This window comes from Balaenoptera musculus, chromosome 5, assembly GCF_009873245.2.
Source record: "Balaenoptera musculus isolate JJ_BM4_2016_0621 chromosome 5, mBalMus1.pri.v3, whole genome shotgun sequence".
Lineage (NCBI taxonomy): Eukaryota > Metazoa > Chordata > Mammalia > Artiodactyla > Balaenopteridae > Balaenoptera > Balaenoptera musculus.
Genome location: NC_045789.1, coordinates 53,270,462 through 53,292,452, shown reverse-complemented (window position 1 = coordinate 53,292,452; position 21,991 = coordinate 53,270,462). Strand labels below are relative to the sequence as shown.

Sequence of the window (21,991 nt, the reverse complement as noted above, 5' to 3'; positions counted from 1 at the left end):
TAAATTTTTTAAAAAGTAAAAAAAAAATTTAATAAAAATGCTTTGATAAACTGAAAAAAAGTTGATATGTCTATATAATATGCACTATATATAATATTATATAATATATAATACCACTTTATATGGATAGATGCATATGTTCAACTTTAAACAATATCTACAACATCAATATCAATATAGACACACACACATATATATAATACTGATAATTTTGGAATTAAAAAACAGTAAGAATACAAAATAAAACATTATAGATATTCAATAAAACAGTGTAATTCAATATTGCAATGTAAATTTCTGTGTAAAATGTTTTTCCTGTACCCATTTATTGAAGAGAGCATCATCCTTTCTCCATTGTATAGTCTTTGCTCCTTTGTTGTAAATTAATTCTCCATATATGTGTGGGTTTATTTCTGGCCTCTCAATTCTGTTCCATTGATTTATGTATCTGTTTTTCAGTCAATTCCATGTGTCTTGATTATTATAACTTTGTAATATAGCTTAAAATCAGGGAGTGTGGAACCTCCAGTGTATTAAGTTCTTCAGCTCCAGAATTTCTGTTTGATTCTTTTGAGAGTTTAAATCTCCTTGGTAAATTATTCTTTCTGTTAATTAATTCATTAATTTTATTCCTGAGCTCATTGAATTGACTTTCGGAGTTCTCTTGTAGCTTGTTGGGGTTTCTTCATGATAGCTATTTTGAATTCTCTATCAGATTGTGATATTCAGTGATTTTAAGATTGGTTTCTGGACAACTGTCATTTTCTTTTTGTGGTACAATGTTACTGTGGATCTTCATGGAGCTTGATGAGTTGTTCCTCTGCTGGCACATTCAAAGTAGTGAATGTCTTTCTATTGTTTTCCAGTACGTGGCACCATAGCAAAGGTTTTTCGTTTCTCTTACCTGCGCTGACTGGTTATATTTGAGAGTAGGCACTTTCCACCCTCTGCTAACTCTGTCATGGGTGTTGCCTAGTGCTGGCATTGTCACTGCTTTGGAGTCCCTGGTGCCTTGCTGCTGCTGATGTCACTGGCATTGCTGCCTGAGGCTCCAGGATAGTGGGTGCTTCTGCTCTGTCTGCCATCTCCTGAGTCACGCACGGGCTTGTTCTCCACAGGGGGTGGGGGAAGATGGAGGGAAGTGGGGGTCACAGGTTCCTCTGCTGTGTTCGGGGTTATTGGGTTCACAGGCACTACCACTGGAGGCAGGGGCGAGGGCCTGGAGTTGTGGGTGTCTCCATGGTTAGAGGAACAGAGTCATAGACACTGCTCCCACTGCTGCCTGGTTACCTGTGGCTGCAAGCACCATTGCAGCCAGGAGGCCTGAGTCGTGTGCACTGCCTTCCCTGCTGTAACCATGTTCTCTGGGGCTGAGTTGCTGGGATTACAAGCATCACCTCTCCTTTTCCCTTGGTTACACCTTCTCTAGGTATTCTAGTCCACTCACATTTAGATGTACACTTGGTACATCTAGGAAGGGCATTAGCTGCCAAATCACTGAATAGAAAACTAGACCAGAGATGCTTGATGTATCACAAATTGAACATGAATGACAATGTAATGATGTTACTTTTACAGTTAAAATGATTATAGGGTGTATTAAAAAGCTCAAGAAAGAAAAATGGAAGTCCAAAGAAAACAAAAACACTAATTCAAAAAGATATATGCACCCCAATGTTCATAGCAGCATTATTTACAATAGTCAAGTTATGGAAGTAATCTAAGTGTTCACCAACAGAAGAATGGATAAAGAAGATGTGAGGTTTTTATATATACACATACATAGACACAATGGAATATTACTCAGCCATAAAAAAGAGTGAAATCTGCCATTTGCAACAATGTGGATGGACCTAGAGGATATTATGCTTAGTAAAATAAGTTGGACAGAGAAAGACAAGTGCTCTAAGTTATCACTTATATTTGGAATCTAAAAAATAAAACAAACAAATGTACATAACAAAACAGACTCACAGATATAGAGAACAAACCAGTGGTTACCAGTGGGGAGGGGGAAGTGGGATTAAGAGATACAAACTACTATATGTAAAATAAATAAGCAGTAAGGATATACTGTACAGCACAGAGAATATAGCCAGTGTTTTACAACTTTAAATGGGGTATCATCTATAAAAATATTGAATCACTATGTCATACACCTTAAACAAATATATTATAATATTGTAAATCAATTATAGTTCAATAAAAAAAGAAAAATGGAAGTAAATAAGAAAACTGAACTAAATGGTAGGAGTTATTCAGTCTGATAAGTGTCTAAAAAGTACTGGAGAGCTGCCATGTTAAAAAGGGATCTTAGAGATTGATTGACGTGTTGGTTACAAAGGTATATACATCTGATAAAACAAAGCACTGTATGCTTTATGTACTTTTTAAAAAGAAACATGCAAATTAACCTTTAATAAAAATAATAATGAGCACATCAACAATATGGTTACAATTAAAATAAAAGAAAAAAGAAAATGCCCAGTGAGATGAAAATGGAGAACAATTGGAATCCTAGTAAATGGCTGATGAGATTATCAATCAGCACAAGTGCTTGGGAAACTAGACTTTAGCAGTATCTTCTAAAGCTAAACAGATGCATAACCTATGACTTAGCAATTCCACTCTTATGTGTATACCCCATACTATGACATACATGTATTCACCAAAAGACATGCACAAGAATGTTCATAGCAGTGTTTATCATACATAGCCAAAACCAAGATAGCCTACATGACCATCAACAGTAGAATAGATAAGTAAAATGTATATTAATTCAATAGACAGATTTGAGAATGAACATACTATACCTACATGCAACGACTTGGACAAATAAAAAAAAAATGATGTTAAATAAAAGGAGCAAAATACAAAAGAGCCATAATGTGTGGTTCAGTTATACAGTTTAAAATCAGGCAAATTTAATCTGTGGTGTTAGAGGTCAAGAAAGTCGTTACCCTTAGATAGGAGTTGTAGGGACTGGTGTGAGGAGGGATAAGACGTTATGGGTGTAATGTTTTGCGTATTGGCTTGGGTGCTTGTTGCATGGGTGGCTTTATATTGCAAAACTGCAATGAGCTGTACAATTTATGATTTATGTTTTACCTCCAAAGAAAGGTTACAGAGAATTTTAAAAATCTCACAGCACTGGCCACAGGAAGACCGTATGTGAGAAGGAATTAAAAGCCTATGTGAGAGCAGATTAACAGAGAGATCCACGTTTTCCAGGAAAAGGATGAGATATTGGCAATGAGGATTAGAATGGGAGTGAGTTACAGAAAAACAAACAAATAAAAAAGTATTGGGCCCAGAAAGGGAGCCAGAAATCAAATGTAAAAAACGTAGTGAGTAACCTAGCCCAGTTTCAGTCAAGTGGGGTAGATGGGAAATGTTATGAGGCTTATTTAATTAATTAATTAATTAATTTTAATGGTCTGGGAAAAGGTAGGGATAGTTCTAGGGAATCCATGTAAAGTTTAGCAGCAGGGAAAGAGGGACCAACATGGAACCCACATGGTACTTAGAGGTAAAAGCAGGCTACACTGGTTGAGTGTTACATAGATTAGTACTGGGCTTTCCTCTCTGCTGTCTGCAGTGTGCTGGGAAAAATGGAGACAGATCAGGAAACCAAAAGACACAGGCAAAATGGGACTATTCAGTTTCTTTACCGGTTTAACTATTTTCATTACAACATTCAAGTCCTTGGCCTTCCTATAGCTGTAGCAAAGGCTAGTCTCAAATCCTTCCCACATGAGAACTACCTATGTGCTATATGTACAGCAAATCTCTCTGAGGTTGGGGGAGAGATCAGACTCAGTGCAATTTGAAGATGCCTTGCAGAACAATTAGCCAGGGCAAGATTTATTAATAGATTCACTCCTTAATATGAATAACAATATCGGCATATTCACAGATATGCCTGTTCCATTAGATGTTAGAAGCATATTTAAAATTGAATTGATGATCATTTTAATTTACTTCATTCATAAAAGATTTCTTCACTGATAAATAAAACAGAATTTTTAACCAGTGAAGTTAGATATTTCCTTGTTACTTACTTCTATTTCTTTCAAAATAGATTTTTGAGGGTTTTTGTTTGTTTTTTAACCACATTTAAGCATGCTATTTTTCTAGTCTATTTTTCTCACAGAACTGAAGAACAGTCATTGAAATGGAAACTTCCCAGAAATTTGACGTTATGAAATCTCTTGTGTTCAAAGATAATAATATCAAATATAAGGTACCTGCCCTATTTCAGTATCAATTTACATTTAACAGGTGTCTCTAATACTTTAAGAATGTAATTGAAAACAAAAGACAGATTGGATTTTACCAGTTCTTCTTGGAAATATAGCTTGATTTGAAATAAAATATTCAATGTAGTTATTTGTTGTTCAACTACATTTAGTAACATGAGGAGCGTAAAGGATTTAAGTAAATAAAATATTTAATTTCTTAATATGTGGGATTTCTGAAGCTAGATTAGTATACTGTGCAAATAAGAAGTTGGGAACATTCTGTTTCACAAAGGCTTTTTCACACGTTATATAATTTGTCATGGTTTCCTTTGAGAAGGGAGATTTAGTATATCCCAGAGGCCGTTTATTTTCTACAAATATTTACTGACTACTTTCTATGTACATAGTCCCATGATAGTATAATTAGGGCATTGTCATTACAGAGCTCTTGTGTAGTTTGGTGTAAATAATATTCAGCATAAGTATAATCCTTCATAATTGACATAACATTTCCATCCATAAGGTGTCATATGATCATCTTAAAGAGTACTGTGAAATAATCTCCCCATTTTAAGGAGAAGGATATGCTGTGACTTGAGTTTACCTGCCTGACATCACACATTTAGCAAATGGAACTTGAACCCAGAATCTCCTGTGCTTTGCAAGGCCCTTCACTATTTTACTTTTTACATCTCCCTATTTATAGACAGTTACCTTATTCAAAACCCACAGTAGTTGGTGTGTGATACATATATGCGCAGTGATAACTATTATAGCACACATTTCAAATGTCTTGGGAAATAATCATGTGAATAACACCTAAATTTAAAGCGAAATATGTTTTTGAAGCATATGAAATTTGGAACCCAGAAAAAAAGAAAATATAGTTATGTTACATTATAAAAGATATAAAAACACAGAATTTGGGCTTCCCTGGTGGCGCAGTGGTTGAGAATCTGCCTGCCAATGCAGGGGACACGGGTTCGAGCCCTGGTCTGGGAAGATCCCACATGCCGCGGAGCAACTGGGCCCGTGAGCCACAACTACTGAGCCTGCGCGTCTGGAGCCTGTGCTCCGCAACAAGAGAGGCCACGATAGTGAGAGGCCCGCGCACCGCGATGAAGAGTGGCCCCCCCCGCTTGCCACAACTAGAGGAAGCCCTCGCACAGAAACGAAGACCCAACACAGCCATAAATAAATAAATAAATTAAATAAACCCCCCCCAAAAAAAAAGTAAAAAAAAAAAAAAAAAAAAAAACACAGAATTTGACTTTCAAAATTCTACCATATCCACAAAAGTATGTGCAAAATTTAATTACCTTGCATATGTTTTATTTATATGTGTGTGATATGTTCAATATCTTTCCTCTAGACTAATTCCACAAAGAAGTTTAAAAGTGATGGAAAACAGGATAAAGGGTATTCCAAGATCAAGGAAAGAGAAAAATTTTACAGATTCTACTTGTGAAAGGTAAGATTTAAGGTCAAGTTATATTAAATCTTTATTGTAAATCCTTATAAGTCCTGCATCTATGGCCTGCCATGGGTTTTTGCACTTGTTTTTACCTATGCCTGAAATGATTTTCCTCCAGGTATCCTACTGGTTCTCACCCTCACTGCTCTCAGGTCTTTGTCTGAATGTCATCTTTTCATTTCAGACCTTCCTTTGCCACCCTACTTATAAGTATAACACTACTTGCAAAACTGTCTAGTCTTCGTGTTTTACTACATAGCATATATCACAGTCTAACACCCTGTATATTTTATAGATTCATTTTATTTGTTGACTGCCTCCTTTTACTAGTGTGAGCTCCATAAGGGTAGAGTAGAGATTTTGATCTGTTTTGCTAACTGTTGTATTCCCAGTACATAGAAAAGAGGTAGGTACTGGGCTGGTATTTGGTAACTTTTCTACACAAAGAAAGCGAGATGGATGGAAGGAAGGAAGGAAGGAGAGAGGGAAAGAGGAAGGAAGGAAGGAAGAGGGAAGGAAGAAAGTAAAAGAAATGAAGGAAGATAGGGAGAGAGGGAAGAAGGAAGAAAAGAAATAAAGGGAGGGACAGAGGAAGGCCAAAATGTGAGTAAAAGAATAGTATTTTGCATATTACCTTTGTAAGAAAGTACCATTGGTAGCATCAACTATTAATTTTTGCTGTTAATTAGTATCCCTGCTACTACTAATAGATCTAGAGAAAAAAGCATTAATTAGAAAAGAAAACAGAAAAATAAAGAAAGGAAGACTCATGAAGATGAGAAAAAGAAATAATATATACAATGAACCAGAACTGGCCTTGAGAGTTTGTTTTATTTTGTTTGATGCCCATAACGGGATCTGTGACAAGGAACCTTGAGGTTTGCCAAAGGTCCCTGACCAATTAAGTTGGAGGCAGTGCTGGCACAAGCACCCAGGGGAACCTAAGGATGGAGAGATAGTGAGAGGCAGAGAAGAGTATAAATTCAAGTTTCCAATGCCTAAACCTAGGCTTTTTAAAGCTTCCTCAGACAAAGAAAAAGTGAAGAATGAAGAAGGGAAAGTAAATCAGGTATCACTTCAAAATGTGTGTCAAGGTATTTTTTAGCAGTGTCATAATTTACCCTAGTAAAAGTATTTTCATTTATATTTGAAGATTGATTTACACATTGAAAAGCTATTACCTACATAAGCACAACATTATTTGCTTTGAGACAACAACATACGTATTAATACCACCACTCCCTTTTCTAGGAATTTATCCAGAAATAATGTTCAAGGATGTGTACAAAGATATAATAAGTGTATTTACTTCAGCTTGGCATGGGCAGTGGTATGGAAACCTTCTGCTGTATTAACAATAAGAATAAATAAGATGTCTGGAATCAATAGTAAGAGAATATTTTAGAGACTTACCTAGGATTTTGCTGTAGTATGAATTCCATTCTCCCCAGTAGGACTGAAATATATAGTCTTGCAGAGGATAAGATGTGGTATTTTTAGCCCTTTTACCAAAGGTCATCTGGTCAGTGAGCTCTGAAAGTGCTGCAGGTACATAGGAGGCAGGTGCTGGGATTTTTCCACAGTGTCTCTCCACTGCTGAGGCTGGAGAGAACCTCGACGTGTACATAAATGGAATTCCTGATTTCAGAGCAACAGCTCTCCACAGATTGTTACTGGGTCGTCTAGCAGCACATCAAAGCCTCCTTTCTGAAGTCTTGCCATTAACTTGGGGTTCTTTAATACTCCATCACAGATTTGTATATTAATTCAAAAAAAAGTATGTAGGAGTTTTCCTAGTTCTTTGTGGACAGTCCAGAGTGTGAGAGGAGTTGGTCTGTGATCTATCCACAGCATTATCAGATGTTCAGTTAAGGAGTCGATGTTGCTTTTCTTGTAGGAAACAGATATCACCTCAAAATTCACAAGAGAATCATCAATGGAGTTGACGAATAGAGTCGCTGATGAAGCCTGTACAGTCACATTGTGATTTCTTTGATTCAACTCTTCTAAAATGATCTTAATGTTTAACCAATGGCTATCATCTATTGGCTAAATTAGCACATTCCCACTTAGAACAATTTCAATCAGAGTCAAATTAAAAATCAGAAGATGGGAAAATTTCTTTGGTGTGATATCCATTATGGAAACCATCCTACTACAGATCTTTTAAGACAAAAGAAACTTTCAAAGTATATTTAGGTAGATTATTTTTTCAAACAAAATAATATCTAATGCGATCGCTACACTCATTCATAAGCCAATTGATCTATAGATTAAAAGGAAAACAATATAACTCAAATTCTTGAATATATTAATATGATTAGTCCAACAAAAGAAATGAAATCTGGCCCTATTTTAAAGAAAAAGAAGCAGGCAGGTTATAAGCCTGATATCTGTGTTCTCTGTGAAAATAACCATAATTTATAAAATGTGCCTTCAATTTAGTATATCTTTCCCCAAATTAGGTTAAATGAAAAATAATACTTCTCACTGCTAAAGTCACTTTGCCAACACTTGCAGAACTTTCAAGCTGGCTATCTTTATTATAAGGCATTTCTACATGCATTGTCTAACTCAATCCTTTTCATAATCTTGCTTAGCAGACGTGATTTACTCCATTTCATGGATAATGAAACTAATGTTGAATTGCAGAAGCAATTCAGAATATCCAGAAGCATATTTGACAGAGTAGTACAATTGGGACGATAATCATAACACTATTTCACTCATTTCTGGCTTTTTACAATGTCATGTCTCATCTTTGTTAAGTTTCAGGAACTTTGGCAATGCCCAGTGACCAGCATTATTATCATTTCCCCATGGCTCATATTTAGGAAAATATTAAAAACAAGCTTCCCTTAGAGGAGGTTTGCTCAAACACTTCAAGAACTTTTAGATTAATTGGGTAATAGAGTAAATTACTACACATTTGATAGAGGACAGTTTTCTTCTCTGTTAAAGCAAATTGATCACTGTCTCCTTGTTGCAGGGAAATTTTTATTTTCTTCCCTATGATATCTTTATACACAATCAAGGAGATAGCGACCAGCACCCTAAGAAACCATACGCTTTTTACTCAGATCTGTTTAGTAGCTTAAATTAGGTGAACTCTAGAGTTCAACAGCCCCGGATTCAAAAACTGACCCTTAACAAGATTTGTGACCCTGATGAATTATCTAGACCCTCTCAGCCTTAGTTTTCTCATGTGTAAATGAGAGATGATGCTAATTTGTTATATTACATTGTAAATTAGCAATAATATCTGCAAAGCTGCTTTGCAGACTGCTTGGTTCAGAGCAAGAGTTTAGTAATGTTAGCAGTTTAATAAATTTGTCTAAAGATTGACCAGTAAATCAGTGGGTTAGCTACAGAATTACTGGCTAGACATGGATGTAATGATATCTGTTAGTTGAGGTTCTTAGTGAATGCCAAACTGAACAAGGGCAACTGTATACTGGTGCTATTTTAAAAGTTAAAATCTTTAAAGGCTGCCATTAAAAAGAGAAAATAAGAACAAATAAAGTGATTAAAAGGATAGAAACCAGGAACTGAGATTGGAAATTAAGTGCTGGGTTTTCTCTTTATGATCTTTTGCCCTTGAATTGTGTCATTGTGTCACCTTAAGGAACAAAAGGACCAGGAAGGCAGAGAAAGGGAAAGAGGGGAGAGAGAAGTGATGTTTTTAGAATGATTGTATTTGTGTCCTTTCAAGAGCTAGCCTCAATTTGGTTATAGGGGCAGTAATTTTAAAATTAATTAGATTTTGAAACAAAACAGCAGGAGAAGAGTATGACTAATCTTGATGGCCATTAAAATGGCCTAGTGAAGAGAATTTAAAATAGCTTCATAAAGAAATCTGTTGCTGTCATGACCTTCTTATAAAAAGGAGACAAAAAACAACAACCTGTAAAGGATAACTGAAAGTTTATTTATAAAATACTGAGATTTATTCAATTATTGAAGTCCTTGTAAGTATAATATAATAATTAATTAGACATTACTCACTAGCAACTGCTATGATAACATTTAAAAGCTTATCAAAATATACTCAAGAATCAAATGCAGGTAGGCAGCCCTAAATTACCCTGAATTTAAACAAAAATTCAAGAGTTCAAGGAGTTAACTTTCCACTGTTAAGTGGTCTCTTCAGGACAATAACAAAATTATATAATTTAATAAAGACAATAGGAGATAATAGAATTAATTAGTAGCTGATATATATATATTATTTTTGTTTTCAAATTATTCTTGGATGTTAAAGTGTTTAATCTTATTGCCATCAGTGTAGGTGTCTGTTCCGTTTATTCTCTGGTTTCCTGTATACCTGAAATGCTTCATAATTTACAAATTCAAAAATGATGAAGAGATTAAAAAATAAATTATGTTTGGGGACATATGCAGTATAAGCTTAGATTTAAATTTCCATCAGTGAAAAAATAATATGCTAAATATGCATAATTTCATGAAAAAATGAAGTTCTGTAATTTAAAACGACCACATATTTGTTTGCTTTATGAGTTCACTATAGCTCTTCTGGATACGGTTTCAGTAATAGCATGTGGGATTGTCATTCTATAGCCAACATAAGTCCAGTTTGCCCATCTCCATCATTTTGTATGTAAGAAAATAGGTCAACAGAGGTTTAAATAATCTGAAAGTCACAATGCTGGAAATGCATTAGTATTCTGGTTCCCAGTCCAATGTTCCTTCTTCTGTAATCTACTTTTTAAATTGAATAGTTGAGATATATTTTATAACAGTAAAAATTAGAAAACATTACATTTCACAATGGTGAATATTTGATAATGACATCTTAAACATAACTAAAGAGCTCAGAAAATAATTTAAAAGACATATGCCTGTGAAACAATACATAAGTACCATGAGTGAAAAATAGTCATAGAAAATTTGCACCAATTACGATATTGTTCTTGTACTTTGAATTGTTGGAGAGGAAAAAAACTTTCCCTCTACTTTTTCTAGGTTCTTTTGGCTCATCTAAAAATTAAATCGAGGTGACACAGATGAACAGGAGAAAAACTAAATTTAGTGACATGCGGGGTCTCCTCAAGACTATGAGGCCCAAGAACAAGTTAGGCAACTGAGGCCTATATGCCACCTGAGGGAAGGAGAAGGGGGTAAGGGTTTGGGGCTTTAGAGTGGAGGAAGGCAATTCACACATAGATGGAAAAACAAATATTTGGTAAACAAATGTTTGCTGTGCCATAGAGACAATGGGATGCAGATTGGACTTTGCTCTCCAGGCCCTGCTGAGTTTTCCTACCACAGTAGCCATTGTTCTCTGTAGATTTCTCTGGTGAGAGGGCACTTCCTGGACAGGGCCTCTTATCTAAATTCTTTTAAGCAGTTAAAGGGAAGGTAAAAAGAAAGACTTCCTGAGTCTTTGTCTCTTAAAAGCAATCAGCTCCAGATAATCCTCAAGCCAAAGAGACACATTTTGGGGTGGAAGATTTTGTTCCCCTTCAGAATCAATTGCTCCTTTTCATTCTCTATTTTGAAAGAGAGGACTCCAAAGGGGAATAAAACAGACATACATTTCTCAGAATAAGATTTAATGAGGTTTTGTATATAACACTTGTTGGAGAATGTTAGTCATCTGTATAAAACTAAATTAGACTTAAAGTATCTTAAAATGTATAATGCTATTAGTTTGAATTGAGAATGTTTAAAACAACACTTTTGTACAGGAGTTTATCTTACAAATTTTTTCCCCAAACACATGCCTTGGCTTGAAGCTTTCCTCTTTCTGTGCATTGCCCTGGATGCTAGGATTTAATTGTGCTGATCATTTCTGATTGTCACTCAGATTTGGAGGTGGCTCCAGAGGCCACAAAAGCCTACAAACCAGTCTTCACACTGTTTTAGGAACCTGAGTAATCAACTCTTTAGTAACTTTAAAGTTTTAGCCTTACATTAGTACTTCAATTTTGTTTGAGTTCCTTGATCGTCATTTAGTTAATTCATTTGAAATTTTATTTATTTTTATTTTTTATTTTCTTCATTTATACATTTTTAATATGATGGATTGTCTCTTTTTTGTTAACATCTTTATTGGAGCATAATTGCTTTACAATGGTGTGTTAGTTTCTGCTGTATAACAAAGTGAATCAGCTATACATATACATATATCCCCATATCTCATCCCTCTTGTGTCTCCCTCCCACCCTCCCTATCCCACCCCTCTAGGTGGACACAAAGCACCAAACTGATCTCCCTGTGCTATGCAGCTGCTTCCCACTAGCTATCTATTTTACATTTGGTAGTGTATATATGTCCATGCCACTCTCTCACTTTGTCCCAGCTTACCCTTCCCCCTCCCTGTGTTCTCAAGTCCATTCTCTATGTCTGTTCTTTATTCCTGTCTTTCCCCTAGGTTCTTCAGACCATTTTTAATTTTTTTTTGATTCCATATATATGTGTTAGCATACAGTATTTGTTTTTATCTTTCTGACTTCCTTCACTCTGTATGACAGACTCTATGTCCATCCATCTCACTAGAAATAACACAGTTTTGTTTCTTTTTATGGCTGAGTAATAGTCCATTGTATATATGTGCCACATCTTCTTTATCCATTCATCTGTCGATGGACACTTAGATTGCTTCCATGTCCTGGCTATTGTAAATAGAGCTTCAATGAACATTGTGGTACATGACTCTTTTTGAATTATGGTTTTCTCAGGGTATAGGCCCAGTAGTGGGATTGATGGGTCATATGGTAGTTCTATTTTTAGTTTTTTAAGGAACCTCCATACTGTTCTCCATAGTGGCTGTATCAATTCACATTCCCACCAACAGTGCAAGAGGGTTCCCTTTTCCCCACACCCTTTCCAGAATTTATTGTTTGTAGATTTTTTGATGATGGCCATGACCAGTGTGAGGTGATACCTCATTGTAGTTTGGATTTGAATTTCTCTAATGATTAGTGATGTTGAGCATCCTTTCATGTGTTTGCTGGCAATCTGTATATCTTCTTTGGAGAAATGTCTATTCAGGCCTTCTGCCCATTTTTGGATTGGGCTCTTTGTTTTTTTGATATTGAGCTGCATGAGCTGCTTGTAAATTTTGAGATTAACCCTTTGTCAGTTGGTTCGTTTGCAAATATTTTCTCCCATTCTGAGGGTTGTCTTTTCGTCTTGTTTATGGTTTCCTTTGCTGTGCAAAAGCTTTGAAGTTTCATTAGGTCCCATTTGTTTATTTTTGTTTTTATTTCCATTTCTCTAGGAGGTGGGTCAAAAAGGATCTTTCTGTGATTTATGTCATAGAGTGTTCTGCCTATGTTTTCCTCTAAGAGTTTTATAGTGTCTGGCCTTACGTTTAGGTCTTTAATCCGTTTTGAGTTTATTTTTGTGTATGGTGTTAGGGAGTGCTCTAATTTCATTCTTTTGCATGTAGCTATCCAGTTTTCCCAGCACCACTTATTGAAGAGGCTGTCTTTTTTCCACTGTATATTCTTGCCTCTTTTATCAAAGATAAGGTGAGCATATGTGCATGGGTTTATCTCTGGGCTTTCTATCCTGTTCCATTGATTTATATTTCTGTTTTTTGGCCAGTACCATACTGTCTTGATTACTGTAGCTTTGTAGTATAGTCTGAAGTCAGGGAGCCTGATTCCTCCTGCTCTGTTTTTCTTTCTCAATATTGCTTTGGCTATTCGAGGTCTTTTGTGTTTCCATACAAATTGTGAAATTTTTGGTTCTAGTTCTAGTGAAAAGTGCCATTGGTAGTTTGATAGAGACTGTATTGAATCTGTAGATTGCTTTGAGTACTATAGTCATTTTCACAATGTTGATTCTTCCAATCCAAGAACATGGTATATCTCTCCATCTGTTTGCATCATCTTTAATTTCTTTCATCAGTGTCTTACAATTTTCTGCATACAGGTGTTTTGTCTCCTTAGGTAGGTTTATTCCTAGGTATTTTGTTCTTTTTGTTGCAATGGTAAATGGGAGTGTTTCCTTAATTTCTCTTTCATATTTTGCATCATTAGTGTATAGGAATGCAAGAGATTTCTGTGCATTAATTCTACCAGAAAACTACTAGAGCTAATCAATGAATTTGGTAAAGTAGCCAGATACAAAATTAATGCACAGAAATCTAATTTTAAATTTTAAATTTAGGTGAGCTTTCTTTTTTCCCCTTTGTTTTACCCTGTATAAACTGAGTATTGTCTAAAGCCTTCTTTTTAGCCCTTGGTCTGGCATTAAATCCTTCACCACTTCCTTGATTGTAACCCCAGACAAGTTACTCAGCACCATTACAAAATAGGGGAGAATGACAGTGCATATTTTCTGTAGTTATGAGGACTGAATGAAGCAATGCATGTAAATTATTCAGAATAACATTTGTACTCAATAAATGTTAGCTATATTTGATATTGTAGGGAGAGAATCTGACTTTAAAATGATCAGTTTAACCAGATCAGATCACCTAGATCTCATCACTTAGACCCACCTCCTCTCTTCCACTCCTCAGACAATAGCCCCCTGGGACACCTGAGCTTTAGTGCAGATGTTCCCAAACACTTGCAATTTCCTCCACAAGTGTCAGTCATGCTCAGACTCCAGGCACATCACAAATGATCTATCACTAACAATATATTCAGTTGCAAAGTTCAAAAATGATTTAAGAAATACACAGATATAAAGCTCAAGATTATACCTATAAAGATTATAACCTTCATTCCCTTTCATTGAGTGGGAGCAAAAAAGAGTGAAAGCTCTTCCTGGGAATTGTGCATGTCCCACAGCAAGTTCCTTCTTGGTTGTCATGCCGCCTATGGCTATCATCCAGCTGATGGGTGATTGTGTAAAAGGGAATGCTACCAGTGGTGATTTGAAAAATTCTAACCAATCAAGATTAACTTAAATTTTGAAATAGAAGAAGAAAGGAAGGAAGGAGAGAGGGAAGCAAAGGAAAAACAGGAAGAGAATAAAAGAAAGAAAAAGAACGTTCCAAACCAAACTGTATTACTCTTCAGGGAAAAGAAGAGTGTATTCCAATATATTTTTTTCTCCTTTAAAATGACAACTGGAAATCAAGCACTGTGCAGATACAAACACTCAAATATGTCTCATTTCTAGCACTTTATTTTACATTAATTACCTGTGCTTAGTGAGTAACTCGTTCATGTAAAGATCTGAATACTACGGTCAAGATTTTTTCTTTTATGAAGGTCTGCTGTTTTTCCTATTGAACTTAATATATTTGCATGATTGTCTATTGTTATTATAGATGGCATTCGTTTTTAGAGATTATTCATATGTAAAAATACATTGTATATTTATATAAATCTAATATGTAAATGTTACTCACAAAAAAACTCTTTGTTTTTATAGTAGCCACAGGGTAAAACTCTTGGTAGCAAGAGGTAATATTTATGGATTATAAATATTTTTACTGGCATTAAAATGCTACATTATCATTTCCCTAAATGTTTCCCCAATTTTGGTGGCAGCTTTTTTGCTGTTAATATAAACAAAAATAAAATTTACCTGGATCAACTTTAGACAAATATATTTGAAATCTGCAGAAGCCATTTCTAACTTTCAGTTAAAGTGAAGCTCTCTTAAGACCAGAAAGCTATCCTCAGGCAAATTACCCCAGGCAACAGAATTGCTATGCCTAAAGGAATAACAAGGTGCCTAGTGATAACAAGGCCCAATTAAACTCAATTCGGCAAATTAAATAGAAAGCTATCCTCAGGCAAATTACCCCAGGCAACAGAATTGCTATGCCTAAAGGAATAACAAGGTGCCTAGTGATAACAAGGCCCAATTAAACTCAATTCGGCAAATTAAATAGGTGAGAAATAAAATAGTAGACTGTAAAAACTGAATACCTAGAAAGGAAGAAGAAAAGTACCCAAGAAAGTTTAAACCTAAAATATTCTGAATAATTGATGAATTTGTACCTGAAGATTTTAAAGGAGAGAAAAATTGTTCTCGATGCTTTGGTGTCAGAAAGACTTGTTTGAAAATTCTCTCAACCTAGTAGCTATATGATTTGATTTTAACATGTTCACTATTTCTAAGCCTCAATATTCTCATTTGTGATAGTAGATTTTTCTTCACAAGTTCATGGCAAGGATTAAGGTATATATTACATGTGAAGCACTTATCAACAAATATTGCCTGCTCTTACTATAATGATATCCATGAGTTTCAACCAAATACCTGTTACCTGAAATAAAAGAAGTAATTTTCACATGATAATATCCAATTCATAGCAATTAACAGAGATAGACTCACTCTGAGGTTCTTATAGCATACCACTGCAGAAAAATAATCTTATAGAAAGAAAGTTGTCCTCTATTTATTTACTCAGGTGTGACAATTTGAGAACTGAGTAGATATGGATTTGTTGAAATGACTTTGATTAGAGCAGTCAAGCTAAATTAAAAGGTAAATTCAAATTACAAATTGGAAATAAGTTATTTTTACAAGTCAGTTCCATTCATCATCCTCATTTATCAATCCACATGTACAAAGTCTTGCAAAAAAATTAATTACTCTGTCATGTCAGTACTTTTATTTTTTACCTGACCTTTTGAATATGAGTGCTCAAGTCCCTGGACATCAATAAGAATATTGTGTTTTAGTAAAACAAAGTTTAAGTAGCCATTCTAAGTCAGAAGAGTGTAATTTGATTAGAAACATGAGATTATCAAAATCAGAGGGTAAGAACCTTTCTAGAAATCTTCATTACCTTCCCATTGTTAAGAAAGATTATTCTAATATCTTAAGACGGGAAAATAGTGTGGTTTTATTACCAGCATTAACTTACAAGCAAAATACAATAAAACATGTGATTTTGAGATTGCCAGCATGGAGAAGGTTTATCTAGGGATAATTTCACCAACATAAATAAAGAACATCGTAATCCTGATAATTATTATCTCAAGCTTGAGAACAAGTATTTGATAAAAACGTAAGTGATGAGATGAAAATGTAGACACATACTGTGACCAAGGAACTCTCCATGTACATTCCTCTAGTTCATTAACTGAGATTCTGCACATGTTCAGATGTCACTGTTAGTTTACTACATGCATGAGGAGATTAAAGAGTTTTCAAAATCTTGACAGCTTTGCTGCCTTATAAAATTGCCATTTCTTTGTCCTCTTTCTTAATTTTTAAGGTCCAGTTTTAGCCCTATGATGTTGACCATTCACTTTTATCTTCATAAGGTAGTTCATGATTGTCATATTAGCTGAGTTTATTCTCTCTAAGAATCAGAACAGGTAGACTTTTGTTTGGATTCCAGGAGATAAATATCTGTTTTTGAGTTTGGGGGTAACTATTTAATATATCCAGAGAATATGATGAGCCAATTGTAACTTACATCCCTCTTAATACTCCTCACCCATAAACCCACTCATATATGGTCAATTAATTTATAACAAAGGAGCCAAGAATATACAGTGGAGAAGACAGGCTCTTCAATAAATCATGTTGGAAAACCTGCACAACCACATGTGAAAGAATGAAACTGGACCCCTATCTTACATCATGTACAAAAATTAACTTGAAATGGTTTAAAGACTTTTATGGTTTGGACTGAAACCACAAAACTCCTAGAAGAAAATATAGGCGCTAAGCTCCTTGACATAGGTCTTGATGATGTTTTTTGGATTTACTACCAAAAGCAAAAGCAACAAAAGCAAAAATAAACAAGTAGGACTACATCAAAGTAAAAAGCTTCTGCACAAAAAAGGAAACTATCAACAAAATAAAAAGGCAACCTATCATATGGGAGAAAATATTTGCAAATCATATATCTGATAAGGGGCTAATATCCAAAATATATGAAAACTTATACAATTTAGTAGCAAAAATACAAACAATATGACTGAAAATGGGCAGAGGATCTGAAATGACATTTTTCCAAAGACATACAGATGGCCAACAGATACATGAAAAGGTGCTCAACAACACTAATCATCAACGAAATGCAAATCAAAACCACACTGAGCGATTACCTCACACCTCTTGACTGTTACCAAAAAAATAAAAGATAAATGTTGGTGAGGATGTGGAGAAAAGGGAACCCTTGTGTAATGTTAGTAGGAATGTAAATTGGTACAGCCACTATGGAAAACAGTATGGAGGTTCCTCAAAAAATAAGAAATAGAACTACCATATGATCCAACAATTCCACTTCTGAATATTTATAGAAGGAAATGAAAACTAACTTGAAAAGATATCTATACCCGCATGTTCATTTCAGCATTATTTACAATAGCTACATGTGGCATCACATTTTCTTTATTTATCCACCAATGTTGTTTTCATGTCTTGGCTACACACACACACACACACACACACACACAGACACAAATAATGGAATATTAGCCATAACAAAGGAGGAAATCCTGCCATTTGGGACAACATGGATGGACCTTGAGGACATTATGCTAGGTGAAATAAGACAGAAAAAGACAAATACCATACAATCTCACTTATATGTGTAACCTAAAACAAAACAAAAAAACCCCTTAACTCATAGATACAGTAGAACATATTAGTGGTTGCCAGAGGTGAGGGGTAGAGGGTGGGTGAAATGGGTGAAGGGGGTCAAAGGGTACAAACTTCCAGTTATAAAATAAATAAGTCCTGGGAATATAATGTACAGCATGGTGACTATAGTTAATGATAATAAGCTGTATTGTATATTTGAAAGTTGCTAAAAGAGTATATTTTTAAATTATTATCGCAAGAAAAAAAATTGTAACTATGCGTGGTGGCAGATGTTAACCAGACTTACTGTGGTGATCATTTAGCAAATATATACAAATATCGAATCATTATGTTGTACATCTGAAACTAATTAATGTTATATGTCAATTATATCACAAGAATAAACCATTTTAATCTCTTCCTCATCCCTCTTAATACTCCACACCAATCAATTATCAGCTCTTATTAATTTTACCTGATAAAGAGCTAACACTAATTTGAATGGTTACTAGTTCCTAGACACTATCTTAAAATCCTTTTATATGTTAACTCATTTAGTTCTTTCAGTAACCCTGTTAGAAATGGGATAAATAAGTGCAGGTACAAGAGGCTTAATTACCCCTCCGTGATCACACACTCTTAATTGGAAACTGGTTATCAAGAGCCTGCTCTCCTAACTGCCTTACTTTATAGTCTCATCTGCATTATTTTTCTCCACCTATAAGTTACTTCACTAGTGCATGCTCTTATGGCATCTTTCCAGGAGGGATGCAATAAACTACTGTCTAACAACCCTCCCACTCTAGGTCCGCATCTATCCAAGTATTTTACATAAAACGCAATCCAGTCATAATGCATCTCTTTCCCATAATGCAACTTTCCCCAGTTGCTTTTTAGCTAAACACTAAAATGCTTAGCATGACATACTAGAGGCTTTGTAAATACGTATTGAATAAATTCATTCTTGCAATCCTGACATCTCCAAAATTCTTCCCCATGTTTCCTGACTTTATACTTTGACCTTCATAAATACTAAATCATCAGTAATACCCAGCACACACATGCTATTTTAAGACTCCACAATATTGGGCACACTGTTTCCTTCCCCACACTTAGTTTGCAGGAAAATTTATATTCACTGTTTAAAGATTTCTTTTTGAGGTGCAACACCTCAACTCTGAAGTTTTTCAGAATACCACTCTCTCTCGTCACATACTGCCTGTCTCCTTTATACTATCTCTGTCCTTTATACATATTTCCATTACTCACATCATTCATACCGTAAGTATTCCTTTTCCTGTCTGACGTCTCTTCTGCTTGACTGTGAAATCCTTGAATCCAAGAACTTGATCTCAGTCTTTGTTGTAACCTCTCTATCTAAGGGAGAGCCTAGTAAACAGTAGGAAATCTATGTGCAATAATCAAACGTTTTCCATAAACATGTATGTTTTTAAATACACACCCACAAATGTTTATAATAATGGGTTTGTAGAAAGCTTAATTTCTTCCAGCTTTTCCCATACCCCACTGAAGTTTCTAGGCAATTTCTATTTTCAATGCAATATCTAAATGAGAATTTAGTTCTATTTTTAAACTTAGGTATTTGTCACCAGATGTTATCCATAAAAGAACTTATTTGGTACCTTCAAGTCCATAAAATTAGAAAACAACACACTGTAGTTCCAAAGCATAGTGTCTTTTATGTTCTTTCCTGCTGTCAAATGATAGTAATAGACAGTAATCAATATGTAGGATTGAAGAAGAATAGCCATAGGGAAATAGAGAAGAAGTGATACAAAGCTCTGTTTGTTCAAACTTAAATAATAAAAAATGTAACATACCCAAAGCTTTACTATAGTAGGAATCCCATGATTTCCAAAGCGTATTAAACATGTAGTCCTGTAGATGGTAGGAAATGAAATTTCTTATTCTGTCAGTGAAAGACATCTGGTCAGTAAGTTCTGATAAAATAGCAGGAACATAGGAAGGAGGGTATGGTACCTTCCCACAGTGTTTTTCCACTGTTGAGGCTGGAGAAAACCTCAAGGAGTATATAAATGGAATTCCCAGTTTTAAAGCTATTATATCACCACAAGGAAATACTGGATCTGATACCAAGACCTCAAATTTGCTTTTCTTCAGCTTTTCCATTAGATTTTGGTTTTTGAGAACACCATCACAGACTTCTCTAGCCACCATATGGAAGTCCTTGATGACTTTGGCCATCTCCTGATAGAATCTCCAAATGGTTAAAGGAGATGGTCTATTTTCCATCCATGTCAAAACAAAGTCCTTGATCAATCCTTCTATTCTTTCTTTGCCAAAGGGCACCTTATATATTTCAAATATCAGAGATGTGTTAGAGGTCGGTGTGATGAAAAGTGCACCAGAAGAAACTAGGACAGTCACATTATGCTCTTTTTTAATTAGCTCATCTATAATTATCTTAACATTTAGCCAGTGACTACCTTCCATTGGCCAAACCAAAACATTCCCACCAAGAGTGGTTCCTAGGAGACTTATCTGAAGAGCCAACAGCAGAATGTTCTTGTTCAACATGATGTTGCTTGATGTAGAAGATTCAATGAGGCGTGGAGCAAATGAATTTCTCTGCTTTTTAAGCAAAAAAGGAGAGACAAATTATTTCTAAGTTTTGATTCAAACCACTGATACTCTTAAGAGCCTTCTCTCTACAAAATGATATTAGTCATGGTAGCTCTATAATCATAATTTTGTGATAATTGGAGATTTAGGGGTTTCATGTGTCTTGTCTCTCAACGTGTTGCTTTAGCTTTGGTGATGATTCTTGCTCTTTGATCCTTTTCCTGAAGTTGATCCTTCAACCCTTTCTTTGCATCTTATAATTGTTAAATTATTACTACTAAGCTGCTTAAAGCCACCGTGTGTCTCAACTCTACACTCAGGCCTAGGAACCAAAACCTCAGACAGGGCTAGAACTTACTCAGAAATGTAGAGTTGCTAATGCTATAGATTTTCCAAAATTTAATACATTTTATATAATGTCATTAGTAACATTAAACTTTTTAAGTAGTTCTTAGTTGTTAATAGATAGGATTATTGCAAAGAGAATACTTATAAAATGCAAAGAACAAAGAAATATAGTGAGTGCAATATTTAGTACTACTTTAATAATATGTTTAGGAAAATATTTTATGTTAATGAATTACTGAGAAAAAATTACAAGTAAATAAATAAACTATGTGCAAGTAATATATACAAGAGCTGATGGGTAATGTTACATGTGAATAGGAGCTATTTGAAGAGAATTGCTAATTCAAACATCCTTCTATTGAAAGTGCTGCCCCAAAGCTAGCTAAGCCTATGTGAATAAACTATTTTACATCTAGACTCAGATTTTTAAAATTGTTACTAGCACTTAAGTGTTCACTATGTGTCAGACATTGTGCAAAGTGTTTTACATGTATTAATCTCATTTACTTCTCACTAAAGAAAAGATCCAGTGAAGCAGTTACTATAATTATTCCCACATAAAGAAAGAACCATTGCTCAGAGAAGCTGAGTAACTTGACAAGTTCATACAGCAAAATAAAGAAGGAACTGGTATTAACAGCTTTAAGGCTCCTTACCTCCCATAGCCTACTGTGTTAAACACTAGGATAGATTAGCCCATGAGAGTATATCATGTCCCCTTATCAACTATAAGACACCTATGTATATGAACCATAAACTACCCCAAACATGCTGAGACAATATAAACGGCACAATATAAATTTGTGTAAGTCACACTGAATAATGTAGGATCAAGTCATCCCAGTAA

The 21,991-nt window shown here is 35.0% G+C and overlaps 1 protein-coding gene across 2 annotated transcripts in view; it reads right to left on the bottom strand.

Annotated features, from left to right (window-relative positions):
- Window positions 1-20,751, bottom strand: part of LOC118895705 (UDP-glucuronosyltransferase 2A1) — a 48,110-nt gene extending 27,359 nt beyond the window's left edge. For both annotated transcript variants that reach the window (XM_036853164.1, XM_036853165.1), the window contains exon 1: window positions 20,034-20,751. In XM_036853164.1, coding sequence (XP_036709059.1) covers window positions 20,034-20,751 — 718 coding nt within the window. The remainder of the gene's footprint in view (window positions 1-20,033) is intronic.
- Window positions 20,752-21,991: the final 1,240 nt, after the last annotated feature.